This window comes from Vulpes lagopus, chromosome X (assembly GCF_018345385.1).
Source record: "Vulpes lagopus strain Blue_001 chromosome X, ASM1834538v1, whole genome shotgun sequence".
Taxonomy (NCBI): Eukaryota; Metazoa; Chordata; class Mammalia; order Carnivora; family Canidae; genus Vulpes; species Vulpes lagopus.
The window spans coordinates 107,133,877-107,148,103 of record NC_054848.1 but is presented as its reverse complement, the minus strand read 5'-3'; the positions used below and the strand labels follow the sequence as shown (position 1 = coordinate 107,148,103).

Sequence of the window (14,227 nt, the reverse complement as noted above, 5' to 3'; positions counted from 1 at the left end):
CCTAGGCTTTATTCTGGATCAGGAAATGTAAGTGATACCTCAATAATACTATCAGATTTGTCTGTAAAATACAGTTTTAAAAAAATATTTGAGATAGAGAGAGCATGAGCAGGGGTGAGAGGGAGAAGCAGGCTTCTCACTGAGCAGGGAGCCTGGTGTGAGGCTCGATCCCAGGAGCCTGGGATCATGACCTGAGCTGAAGGCAGACGCTCAACTGACTGAGCCACCCAGATGCCCCTGTAAAGTACAGTTTTGATGAGCAATTGTGAAAATTGTCAAAATGACATTAAAAAATGTATTCAAGTAGGTCTGAATTGGGACTTTAATTTATCAACAAGTGGATTTTATATTTCTTCCTATGACACAGCTTTGGCCAGGGTCAAAAGTCAATGAAAACTTTTTTTTTAAAGATTTTATTTATTTATTCATAGAGACACACACACACACACAGAGAGGCAGAGACACAGGCAGAGGGAGAAGCAGGCACCATACAGAGAGCCTGACGTGGGACTTGATCGTGGGTCTCCAGGATCATGCCCTGGGCTGTAGGCGGCGCTCAACTGCTGCACCACCGGGGCTGCCCTGATTGAGTATATTTATTTTGCTTCTAAGTATAATTATATCAAATCAAACAGTTGGAGGTCAAATCCTTGTTATAGAACTATTGATAGAAAAAACAACATGAATGAATCTCAAAATTATGATGCTGAGTGAAAAAAAAAAAACAAACAGAGAAAAGGAAGTACCACACTGTATGCTTCCATTTATATAGGATTTTAGAAAATGTGAACTAATCTGCAGGGGCCGAAAGCAGATTGGAAGGGAAGGTAGGGAAGAAGGGACATCTTTGGGGGCGATGGAACGTTTTACTTGCATTGTGTATGATTGTATTGCAGGTGTATATGTGAAAATTAATTAAATTGGACATCTTAAATAGGTGCAACTTATTATGCATCAATTATATCTCAGTAAAAGAAATCAGCAAGGAAAAATTTTTGTTTTAATACATAAGAGTTTATTTGTTCATTCATGCATTCCTTCAGCATTTTTTTGATCCTTCAGCATTTTTAATTTTATTTATTTTTAAAGATTCTATTTATTTATTCATGAGAGACACAGAGAGAGAGAGGCAGAGAAACCGGCAGAGGGAGAAGCAGGCTCCATGCAGGGAGCCCGACGTGGGACTCGATCCCGGGACTCTAGGATCACGCCCTGGGCCGAAGGCAGGCGTTAAACTGCTGAGCCACCCAGGGATCCCTCTTTCAGCATTTTTTAAAAAAGATTTTATTTATTTGAGAGAGCAGGAGCAGGGAGAGGGGAGATGGAGAAGGGGGAGGGATGGAGGGAGAAAGAGAAGCAGACTCCTGACTGAGGAGGGAGCCTGACCCTAGGCTCTATCTCAGGACCCCAGGATCATGACCTGAGCCAAAGGCAGACAACCAATTGAGCTGCTCAGGTACCCCTCATTCAGCATTGTATAATATCTACTATGTACCTGGTCCTGCTGGGAACAGTGTTAAATAAGACAAACAAGACGTCTACTCTAGGGAGTTACATTCTGGTGGAGGAGACATATCAACAAGTAAATAGTAACGTGATAAGTGTTAGGAACATGGCAAGAAGAGGAAGCTTTGAAAACATTTAGCAGGATTATCTAAGCTGATTATTTGGTAGTAGATGTCTAAAGCTGTGTTGAGAAGGATTCGGAAGCTTAGCAGGATCCCCTACTTGAGGACTGATGGGGAGGAGCATGCATTTGCCAGTTTAAGGCTATGCTGTTCTCATTGGTCTTCTTACAAGTTTCCCAATAGTATGACTATTTCAACTGGTTGTGAAAAGATCTCTTGTTTTAGACCAGGTTTGTTTTTTTTTTTTTTTTTTCAGAGCAGCATTTTTAAAAAAGGATTTTATTTATTTATTTGAGAAAGAGAGAGAAAGCGAGAGTACAAGTGGGGGGTGGGGGGGGAGAAGAATGGAGAAGCAGACTCCCCACTGAGCAGGGAGCCAGACGTGGGGCTCAATTCCAGGACCCTGGTATCATGACCCCAGCTGAAGGCAAATGCTTAACCAACTGAGCCACCCAGGCGCCCCTAGAGCACCATTTTTAACGCAAAGTGTTTCTTGTTGGGGAAGCATCAACTTTCCAGACTGTAGTATAGACAGAGGACAAGTGCTCTTTTGTTCTCAAAAGTTCTGTTTTCAAGTGTTTTGTACCCGCTCATAGGACTGTGTCAGAGCCTTTGCTAGGGGTACTGCAGCTGGATTGTGTAGTGGAACCAGGTCCAGAAAAAGAATTGCTAAAGAATGCAAGTAAACAGGATGTCAGATGTTATCCTTAGCCTATTTCCCTAAACATAGCTTTTTGGCTGCAAAGTAAAATGCCATTCTTCTAGCTTCTGCTTATACACAGTGATGGCTGACAGCAGGCACCGTCTTCATTTGCTTGGCACGTTATCACCATGCAATTCAACGTGTTTTACAAGGGATGATCATGACACACCATCTCTGTGAGACAGTATGAGGACATCCGGCCATTTCTTGGAAGAATTTTCTCAGCCTACCTTCTCCATGAGCCTCAGATCTATGTGACCTAAGAGCCAGTTGGCATCTTCCTCCTGACAGCAGCCAGATTTTCACTGGGGCTAGACTATTTATTGACAGTGTTTCCTCAGACTGGCCCATGAGTGTCTCATTGCCAAAGTCCCCTGTGTTTTCCAAGAGCACTTGCTTCATTCTCTCTCCTCCCTCCCCAGCATCCTCCTCACTTCCTTCCCTTACAGCTTCTTGCACTGTTGGGTTTCTTTTTTTTTGGGGGGGGGGCTGTGTTTATGTGTGTTTCTTCTTTTTTTTTTTTTTTAACCCTGATAAGTTAGCTTTGCAGGTTTGGAAAAAGAAATCCAGCATTATCCAAGGATTTTTATTCTTTCTATTTCTACATCTTTTAAGTGTGATCTCTGTGGCTTTAAGATCCTGTAATTGGAGTGGGGTCGCGTTATCTAAGAAAGTCGTTGAAACGCTTTGCTCTGCAAGCCCCAGAAGAGAACTTATAAAAACGGAAGGCAGTAGCAGATGCAATTACGGATGTGGCTTAGTCCTTGCAGCTGCCCTGGGGAGCTGTGCAGAGCATACAGTCCTCAGCGATGAATCCAGAAGAGCGAATCGTGACATGGCTTATATCCTTGGGAGTTTTAGATTCCCCCAAAAAGACCATCTGTGATCCAGAGGAGTTCTTGAAGTCCTCGCTGAAAAATGGGGTAGTGCTGTGCAAACTGATCAACAGACTTAGGCCTGGCTCTCTAGAAAAGGTAAGGGAAATGGGCATTCTCTTTAGGATTGCTTACCACCAGAGAGCAGCAATAATGTAACCCTTGAGATGTTCTGTTGCCTGGATCATGGGACTCTGCCACTTGAATCTCTTCCTAGGAGTTTGGCATTCTGTCTTGTTTTTGTAGTTTGAAAAGCTCAGAAAATGAAAGGTTATCCGTTAGCACTTGGCCCCCAAATATAGTAAAATCATGATACAATGTTGGTGCCAGGGGACAAGGAGAAAATACTCGTATCGTTTGCTCTGTCATAGAGATATGTGTTATACCTCTCTGTGTACCAAGGGCATATTTTGAAGTTGGGGTATATATGAATTGGTGTAATAATGGGATGATTTATAATAGATATTGATGGTGTTTATTGACAGTTTGACTAAAATCAATGTTGATTTGCTTCTCAAAGAAATAAAATATCCTTTGAAACAGAGACAACCAGAAGAAATAATCCAAAATGTCAGAAAAGGTTTGTTAAAACAATAGAAACCAGATATATGTTTTGTATGCAACATGTGTTCAAAGTGAAACTAAACTTACTCTCTTTTAAAAAGCCAAAAGTTTTAATGTTGGAAATCCATGATCACAAGGATAGATAATTTCTAAAGTAGGCACTTTAAGTTTAAAAGTTGAATCCTACAGCTACTTTCTTAAGGTTAGCAGGGGATGTGACTATGGGCATAACGTGAGTGCTTTTGCCTTCTTGAACTGGTTGGTGTTTTTATTGAGCAAATTGGTTTACTTATAATTTCTCTGAAACTTGAAAAACAGTGCTGAAGTGGTAGTGCAACATGCAGAACTGTAACCAAATGTAACAAACAGTAAATGGGAGGATAGAGTGTTAATAAATTATCATGGGGAGGAGGGAGCAAGAAAATAACTTAAAAGCAAGAACCAAGGTCAAAACACAGCTTGGATCTAATTTGCTGTCTCCGCACTTTGGCTGAAGGCTAAAAAATAGTTTGTCAGTAGAGATAGGTGGTTTGGGACTGGAAGTTTGGTGACATTTGAAACAGACCGACCGTTTAGACTTTTACATCACTTCCTCCAGTGGTTATTTCTCTTCCTGGATTGACAGCAATGTGGCCCCTGCCTTAAAAAGCTTACCTATCTAGTTATCAGAAAATGAGGACTATGGTGTATGCTTGGCATGCGATAACAGGGTTCAAGTGACATTTGGCTATGTTTTTCTAGTACTGTTTGGAGCCCCAAACCGAAGCTGACTGCCTCAACAACATCAGTGACTTCCTGAAAGGATGTACAGCCCTTCAAGTGGAGGTAAGCCCACCCGGGGTGCCTTGCCTTGCTAGTGAAAATGATGTTGTACTAAAAGTACTGGGTTGTTTCTGACTGTTACACAGGGGTAGCATTTTATGGAGATCATGGTTAAGATTGGTGGTCTCCAGTGATGGCTGGTTAGTTTGTCTTTTCCAGAAACCAGTTCCAAAACAAAATGAAACAAAACAAAATCAAAACTCAGAATATGCTATCTTTTAATACAGCATCCGTGCCCTGAAAGCAGGCTTCCAGTGACAAAGGTTGTGTAGTGTGCCTCCCTCCTGGGAGGAACCAAAAGCAGGCCATTGGCTGCTCTAGGGGGTCACAGTAATCCCCGCCCCCCGAGTTGGAAAGAGATGAAAGTATACTGTCACTTTTTTCCTATTAACACTTTAGAACAGAGGCCATGAAAAGCCAAGAGAGCCTGGCTCTGTGGTAGAAATTGTATATTAACTTACATTGCATTATTTTATATCATATAGATCCTTACAGTATGTTTGGGGGTATTGCTGCAAAGGAGGTGATACTTTTGTCTGAGTATCCAATTATGTAACTTCTTTGTTCCTCAGTGTGTGTGTGTGTGTGTGTGTGTGTGTGTGTATCATCTTTATTTGCAGAAGGAAAATCATGGAAACAACATCCATAACTAGCAATGGGAGAATAGTCAAATAAATTATAGTACATTCAAATGATGCTGAAGTCTTATACATTCATTTAAAAAAGATTGTAGGTTTTTTTTTTTTTAAGATTGTAGGTTTTTAAAATGGAAGTATAGTTATATTGATATTAATATTAGTTGATATTAATATTAACTAATATTATATTAGTTTTAGATGTACAATGTGTGATTCAACATTCTATACATTACACAGTGCCCACCATAGTAAGTGTAGCTACCATTTGTCACCATACAATGTTACTTCAATATTATTCTTTAAAGATTTATTTATTTATTTAGAGAATGTGTGGGGGAGGGGCAGGGGAGAGAGAGAATCCTGAAGCAGACTCTCCTCCAAGCGTGGAGCCCACTGGGGGCTCTGTGTGGGTGGGGTTGGACATGAGGCTTGATGCCAGGACTTGGAGATCATGACCTGAGCCGAAATCAAGGGTCAGCCACCTAACCAACTGAGCCATCCAGGCGACCCTACAATATTATTGACTGTATTCCCTCTGTTTTATTTGTCATCCCCATGACTTACTTATTGTAACATTGGAGGTTTGTGCCTATTAGTCACCTTCATCTATTTCATCCATCCTCTCAGTCCCCTTCTTTCTGGCAACCACCAGTGTGTTCTGTTTCTATGAGTCTGTTTCTATTTTGTTTTGTTTTGTTTTTTAGATTCTACACATGAGTGAAATGGTATGGTAATGGCCTTTCTTTGTCTGACTTACTTCACTTAGCATAATACCCCCTGGGTCCATCCATGTTGTCACAAATGGCAAGATTTCATTCATTTTTTTATATGATTGAGTGCATGTATACCATATTTGTGTCTATTCATCTCTGAATGGATGCTTGGGTGGCTTCCATATCTTAGCTATTGCAAATAATGCTTTAATCACCATACGGGTGCATATTATTTTAAGGATTTTATTTATTTATTCATGAGACACACACACACACAGAGAGAGAGAGAGAGAGAGAGAGAGAGAGAGAGGAGAGAGAGAGAGAGAGAAGCAGAGACACAGGCAGAGGGAGAAGCAGGCTCCATGCAGGGAGCCCGATGCGGGACTCGATCCCGGGACTCCAGGATCATGCCCCCAGCCGAAGGCAGGCTCTAAACCCCTGGGCCACCCAGGCGGCCCTACATATTTTTTTTAATTCATGTTTTTGTTTTCTTTGGCTATTTGCCTCAGTGTTTTGATCTGTAAAATGGACACAATAATAGCTACCTCATGGGGTTGTTTTAAGGTCAAATGAGATACTACATAATAATTTAGAGGAAGGAGCTTCAACCTGAAAAAATTCTATGAGATAATGTATGTACCGTGCTCAGCTAAGAACCAGGGGCATAAGAAGTGTAGACCTGTTTTAGCAGTATAATTTGTGAAAAAGTATTGGTAGTGGGTTGATGATGGACTCCAATGCTAGGTTGCTTGGGTTCAAAGCTCAGTTCTCTCTCATTACTAGCCTTGTGACCTTGGGCATGTTCTTTGACTGCCTCAGTCTCCCCACCTATAAAATGAGAATAATAGCAGCACCTATCTTATAGGACCAGTATGTCAATTAATTCATGTCCCCAGAAGAGTGCCTGGCAGATAGTAAGTATTCTCCAAGTATTAGCTATTATTAGTAGTAGTAATACAAGTCGCTTTGCCCCAGATTAATTTGGCTTGCTTCAGAATTTTTCCTAAAGTTAGCCACAGCATTAGGCTATAGTTGTCTCAGAGTATTTTATTCTAGGTGTCCCTATTGCCCATAGTTAGCTGTGTGCCTGCAAGGGCACATGTGTGTGTGTATTATGGCTTTTGAGGTAGGTGTAGCCCGAGACTTCTCTATATAATATATCTTATAGAATAATGTCTACTGTGGTACAGATCATGGTATTTTCTTCTTTATTTGACAAATAAAAAACATGGTGAGATTGCCAGTGATTTCTGCACTGATAGCTGCCAGAAGATATCCTGAACTTCTTTGCAGTTCTAAGAATACTAGGTGATATAGAAACAACTTCTGGGTCTGGCATTGTGGGATAATGAGTCGTTTCACAAAAGTGGATTTTTCTGATAACTAATAACTAATGCTTACTCCTTTAAGTACCAATGCTTAAAATATTTTCACCCACTTTGGGGCACCTGGGTGGCTCAGTCGGGTAAGTGTCTGCCTTTGGCTCAGGTAATGATCTCAGTGTTCTGGGATTGAGTCCTGAGTCAGGCTTCCTGCTCAGCAGAGAGCCTGCTTCTTCCTCTCCTTCTTAAAAAAAAAAATTCATCCACTTTGGATAAAAATCTTTCTGAAAAGTATATGCTAATTTTCATTCTTTTTTTAAAAAAATATTTTTATTTATTTCTTTGAAAGAAAGCACAATCAGGGGCAGAGGCAGAGGGAGAGGGAAAAGCAGACTCCCTGCAGAACAGGGTGCCCGACTTGGGGCTTGAACCCAGGAGCCTGGGATCATGACCTGAGCCAAAGGCAGACTCCAAACCAACTAAGTCACCCAGGTGCCCCTAATTTTCGTTTCTTAAATGAAAGGCATTGGGCATACTTTTGTCTCTCTTTCATCATTAAGGCTGGCCTGAACATTGTATGGGTATTGGAATAAGGCATATCTGGCACCACAGCTAAGCACATAACTTTCTCTAGTTTGACAGACTTGAGCTAGAGTCTTGGCTTGGTGGGTTACTGACTGTGGACTCTGGGAAAAGTTACTTGGCCCCTCTATTTTCCAGTTTCTTCATCTGCATAATGGAGACAATAATATATACTGCATAGGATTGTTTTAGGGATCAAATGAGATAGTGCTGAGCTGGGGGGCACCTTGTAGCCAGGAATACTGACCATCCAGTCTCATGTTCCCAGGTAGCTAGGCCACAGACCAAGACACGAATATTTACAAAGTTTTTCAAATTCATTTTTTAAATTGAATATATTTGACATATGATGTGGAAGTTTAAGGTGTATACCATGTTACTTTCTATATTTATATGTTGTAATATGATTGCTGTTGCAGTGATATTTATCACATCACATAATACTAGTACAGTATTGTTGTCTATATTCATATTATGCCATGGCATTAGATCACTGTTGCTTACTTAGTACTCATTGCAAGTTTGTGACCTTGAACAATATCAATGTTTATCTCTCCATCTCCGCATCCCGTGGTAATCACCATTTCACTCTGCTTTTTCTCAAGTCTGACTTTTTAAATATTTTATTTATTTATTTGAGACAGACAGAGATAAAGAGAGCAAGAGCACAAGTTGGGTGAGGGATAGAAGGAGAGGGAGAGAGAGAATCCCAAGCAGACTCCCCACTGAGCATGGAGCTCGAGACTCTGAGATCATGACCTGAACCAAAACCAATAGTCAGATGTTTGTGCCACCCCGGTGCCCCCAGAACACACTATTATTTGTCTAAAGAAAGAGTGCCAGCTTGAAAAGGGTCAGTTGGGAAATGTAGAAAAATGAAGCCAGAGATGGGGCAGGCAGCATAGTGACACCTTGAGTACTGGCTATGGGGCACAGTGGTTCCATTAAAGAGCTGCTGCCTTTTGAACCTCTGGGTGGCCTGTGGGCCTCTCCAAGGGACTTTCATCTTTGTGTTTTCATATGACTGTAGTGTCCTAGGGTCCCTAGAAGATCACTTAGCTAGTAACTGGTCGAGGGGGTCTGCTGAGACATCTAAGAAACAAAGCACTCTCTAAAGCACCTCCCCAACTTTGATAATATCTTTTGAAACACACAAGTTTCTTAAATTTGATGAAGTCAAACTGATCTATTTTTGTTGTTGTTGCTTATCTTTTGGGTATCATGTGTAAAAAATCATTGTCTAATGCAAAGTCATGAAGATTTATACTTATGTTTTCTTGTGAGAGTGTTATAGTTTTAGCTCTTACAGTTAGGTCTTTGATTAATTTTGACTTAATTTTTGTATATGGTGTGAGGTAGGATTTCAGGTTCATTTTCTCTTTTTAAAGGATTTTATTTATTTATTTGAGAGAGAGAGAGAGAGAGAGATAACAAGTGGGAGGAAAGGCAGAAGGACAAACAGACTCTCTGCTGAGCAGGGAGCCTGACTCAGGGCTTCATTTCAAGACCCTGAGATCATGACCTGAGCCAAAGTCAGATGCTTAACCAACTGAGCCACCAGGCAACACCCCCCAATTCATTCTCGTAAACATTATTTGTTGAAAAGACTATTCCTTCCCCCAATCAATTAATGTAGCTGTGTAGTAAGTTTTCAAATCAGAAAGCATGAGTCTTCCAAATTTGTTCTTCATTTTCAAAATCATTTTGGCTCAACTGGATCCTTTGTGTACCCATATGGATTTTAGGATCAGCCTGTCCATTTCCACAAAAAACAAAAAACAAAAAACAAAAAAAACCCCCAACCCAGCTGGCATTTTGATAGGGATCGTGTTCAGTTGGTAGATGGCTTAGGGGAATATTTCCATCCTAACAATATTAAGTCTTCTGATCCATGAACACAGGATGTCTTTCTACTTATTTGGGTCTTTTAAAATTTCATTCAACAGGGTACCTAGGTGGCTCAGTCCGTTTAGTGTCTGCCTTCGGCTCAGGTCATAATCCCAGGGTCCTGGGATGGAGCCCCGAGTTAGGCTCCCTGCTCAGTGGAAAGCCTGCTTCTCCCTCTCCCTTTATCCTTCCCCTTGCCTGTGCTTTCTCTCTCTCAAATAAATAAATAAATTGTTTTAAAAAATTTCATTCAACAGTGTTTTGTAGTTTCTGGTGTGTACATCTTATACTTCCTTGATTCAGTCTATTCCAAAGAATTTTATTCCTTTTGATACTATTGTAAATGGAATTGTTTTCTTAATTTCATGTTTGGATTGTTCACTGCAAGTGTATAGAAATATAGCTGATGTTTGCATATTAGTCTTGTGTCCTTCAAGTTTGCTGAACTTATTCACTAATTCTAATAGTTTTTTTTTTTAAATCTTTGTGGTTTTCTTGTACAAGATCATGTCATCTGTGCATATAGTTTTACGTCTTCCTTTCCAATCTAGATGCCTTTTATTTCATTTTCTTGCCTACTTTGCCTGGTTGAAACCTTCAGTACAATGTTGAATAGAAGAGATTAAAGTGGACATCCTAGTGTTGTTCTTAATCTTAGGGGAAAGTTTTTAGTCTTAAGTAGGATGTTAGCTGTGAATTTTTCATAGATAGCCTTTATCAAATTGAAGGAATTCCCTTCTATTCCTAGCTTTTTGAGTTTTTCTATCATGAAAGGAGGCTGGATTTTGTCAAATGCTTTCTCTGTATCTGTTAAGAGAACCATTGGGTTTTTTTGTCTATATCTTGATATGTTGCATTACTTTGATTTTCATATGTTAGCTCAATCTTGCATTGCTGGGGATAAATCCCAGCGGGTCTTACTGTAGTATGAGATGTGTACCTAGAGATAGATTTGTGTACATCTGTGATTATTCTTGAGGCATTTTTCTTCATGGAAATGGAATTTCTGTGTCAAAATTTGATAGATATTCTCAAATCCTCTACAAAAATGCTATATGAAGCTATACTCCCACCAGTAGAGTAGGAAGTGCCTTCTTCCTCATGTCCCTGGCAGCACTGGATATTATGTATCTTTCAGGTTTGCTAAAAGGTTGGGTGAAAATTGGTATTTTGTTTACTGCTGTAATTTGATGTTCATGATTCCAGAGAATTTGGACATCTGCTGACCCCTTTATGGTCCATTTGTATTTCCTCTTCTGTGAAACAACTCTCTTTTTTATTTATTTACAGAATGGAGAAGGCAGGGAGGACACTCAGGCCTCAAGAGAAAATCTTCTAGAACACATGGAAAACCCTTCATGTCTAGGTAGAGTGTCACTAATTTGACCAGGAAGTCCTCTGACAACACTAGCAATGGTAGCAATGGTAGTTTTGTTTTCGTTCTGCCTTTCAACTTGGAAGGAGGAGGGGCAGACACATTTCTTCTGATCAATTGAGAGTGGCTTGGATGAGATACCTCTTTGACTACACTGTTCTGGCTGCAGCCTTCATGCTCTCCCCCTGGCCTCATGACCAGCTGTTACTCCTGTTTTGTCCCGTGCCACCTTTACCACAAACCCACGGCCAGGGATACCTATCTCCTGTTCTACTCCTGGACCAAGCCTACTTTTATAAAAAGATGTTTTGTTCATGAAGGATTTGATTGAATGTATATGAGGCTCAATTAGTGCTTCCCTCTCTCTCTCTTTTTCCTTCCCTCCCTTCTTTCTTCTTTCTCTCCTTTTCTTTCCAGTACCAGCTGGTCTCAGTATGGCTTTTCTTTGCCCCCACCCCCTCACTGCCTCCTGTCTCCCTGAGTCACTCCATCTGCCTTGTCACTGGAACAGTACGAGTGCCATCCCCAAAGTGGGGCCTGTGGGATGGACAATTTGCCATTTCCCAGGGAATGCTCTGCAGGGAAGCAGTTTTGGAAGGAAGGCAGATCTACTAATGACCAAAAGTCAAGACTAAATGTTCCATAAGAGACCCCCAGCTCTAGGAGAACAGAAGTGTCTTGGAGGAGTGAGGCATGAGGTCAGGAAACTAACCAGTACCTGTCATGGGTATCAGACCCTCCTTCAAAGCCAAGTCTGCCACCTGTATTAAGTCAGAGACCCCCTTCCCTGGGCCTGGGTTGACTCATCTGTGAAAGAGGAGACTAGAATAGGGATTGGTAATATCTAACTTTTGGGCACTCTGTTTTTAACTGGCCCAATTCCATGAGTTTCTGCTGGGCAGAGCTTTGTATATTTAGCTGCTCAATTTGTGCTAGTGGGAAGACTAACAAGGATTTCGGTAAGTTTTTTTTTGTTGTGTTTTTTGGTTTTTTTTTGTTGTTGTTGTTTTTCCTGCTGAGCAAATCTGACACTCTTAACAGAATTTCTGTGAGTTACATTAGCTGACACCCAGGGCTCTGGCCATCCTAATCTTTTACCAACTGCACTGTATTTCTGTAAAAAGCAGACTTCAAGTAAGGCGGTAAATATCGAGAACCTTTTTATGCTTATAAAAGGCTCACTTGACTTGGGTCCTGTTGTGAGAACCCAGGAAGGGCATCCAGGATAGTTAGGGAAGGGACGGATGTGGAGGGCCACCGGAGAGCGCTACCTTTCTCACTGTCTCGGCGGCTCAGCACAGAGCTGGGGGGTTCCAAGTTGCGTCGGGGAGTGGCAGGCGGAAGCGGGCCGCTGGGAAGGGCTAGTCCGTGAGGCCGGGATTCCCGCCTGAGGGTCTGGCAGTGGCCCGCGGCAGGCCAGGCGCCAGCGGCCCGGGGCTCGGCTGGAGCCGGCGACAGCAGCATGCGCAGTGTGGCCGCCGCCGCTCCACTACGGTTTCTGCCGCTGCCACGGCTACCCGGACGGCGGCGGCGGTGGCGGCTGCTGCTCTGCCCTGCCGCTGTCACTTCCAGTTCCTACTTCGGCGATCCAGGTCCGGGTCACCGCTTCCCCGCCGCTGGCCCGGTCCCTCCAGGCCGCCCTCCCTGCCGGGCTCTGGCTCCGGGCCGGAGAAGCCAGAGCGCGCTGCAGAGCGGGGTCCGGGGCAGCCGCTCCCGCCCGCCGCCGCCGCCCCGCGCGCCCTGGCCCGGCTCGCCGCCAGCGCACCCGGCGGGCGGGTCTCCCGCACCCGGCTCGGCGCCGCGCTTCTCCGCCTGCCGAGCCGCACGGCCCCGGCAGCAAGAACTTGAGGGCAAGAATCTGGCTTCCCTTTAGATTAAAAACAAACAAACAAACAACAGAAAGGCATAAAGAAAATCCTCAGGCTGGAGAGGTGGCGGGCGCGGCACAGAGTTTGGAGACGGGCGCCCCCTCCTCGCCCGCGTTCAGGAGCAAAGTTGCAGCCGCCCCTCCCCGCCCGGGCGAGCCGAGCCCAGCTCTCCAGTTTCGCTCGGGTGGCGGCCGCGTTCAGGGCAGGGTCCCAGCTCCGGCTGGGGTGCACAGTTCCCGCAGCCTTGGCACGGGCTCGCCCGCCCGCTCGCCGGCCCCGTGACTCGCCAGGGCGAGCCGCTTCCAGGAGGCGGCGGCGGCGGCGGCGGCGGCGCGGCCGGAGCCAGCGAGCAGCGGGAGGAGCAGCGGGCAGCGGCCGAGCCAGGTGACCTGCCTGGGGGCGAGGGGTCAGGGGAAGGGGAGAGCGCGAGTGTCCGGGTGGTGCCGAAGGACCTGGCTTGCAGAGGAGCCGCCCTTCCTCCCCCTGCCGTGGCTTGCAGCCCCAGCCGTGGGGTCAGTGTTCGGCCAGGGCCTGGCGGTGCCCTGGGATCCCGGGGGCCGGGGGGGGGGGGGGCGGGGGCCTAGGGCGCGGAGCGAGGACGCGGCAAACTTAGGGGCGAGTTGTCTGGCTCTGTCCGCTGGCTTTGCAGCGGACAGGATTCCTTCTTTCCCCTGGAACCAGAGCGGGAGTCAACAGTACAATTTTCGATACTAATTTGATGCCTCCCCCCAGCCTCCTCGGTCCCTGGCATCCGCGCATTTGGGGATATTTTCGGCGTCGAGTACACAGGTCTGTCGCAGGAATGGTTTGTAGCTGGGGGAAGACCTGTACTCAGGAAGGTGTACCAAAGTGCCGGTAGTTAATTTAGAGTTTTCATTTTTCAGTCATTTAGGAACCCAACAGGTATTTGAGCTATTTTGTTTCTTAGCTCTAGAGTGCAGAGCCCTTAAGTTTATCTGTCTCTTCAAAAATTTTATTTTTATTTTTGGTTTGTTATTGTCTTGGGTTATAGGGGTGACTCACATGTTTTTTTTTCTTTTCTTAATGTGTAGTGGGAATAAAAATGGAATAAGAGAATATATTTATCTATGCAACTACTTATGTTTTTGTGAATAAAAGCTCCACATAACCCCCCCGCCAAGTCACAGAATAGGATAAATTTAAGTTGATGTTTTATAAAGTATTAACGATTTTAACAGCAAGATACTAAGGTCCAGACTGCTTTTCTAACTTATTTTTGTCTGGAAAGC

The 14,227-nt window shown here is 43.7% G+C and overlaps 1 protein-coding gene across 8 annotated transcripts in view; it reads left to right on the top strand.

Annotated features, from left to right (window-relative positions):
• Nucleotides 1-2,774: 2,774 nt before the first annotated feature.
• ARHGEF6 (Rac/Cdc42 guanine nucleotide exchange factor 6) overlaps nt 2,775-14,227 on the top strand; it is a 101,350-nt gene continuing 89,897 nt past the window's right edge. For 2 of the 8 annotated variants that reach the window (XM_041741015.1, XM_041741011.1), the window contains exons 1-2: nt 2,776-3,305; nt 4,512-4,595. In XM_041741015.1, the coding sequence (XP_041596949.1) occupies nt 3,141-3,305; nt 4,512-4,595 (249 nt within the window). In that variant the 5' untranslated portion in view covers nt 2,776-3,140. Of the gene's footprint in view, nt 3,306-4,511; nt 4,596-12,439; nt 13,362-13,449; nt 13,490-13,593; nt 13,767-14,227 lie in introns of those variants that run through there. The other 6 variants (XM_041741013.1, XM_041741014.1, XM_041741012.1 and 3 more) reach the window with 6 other exon arrangements.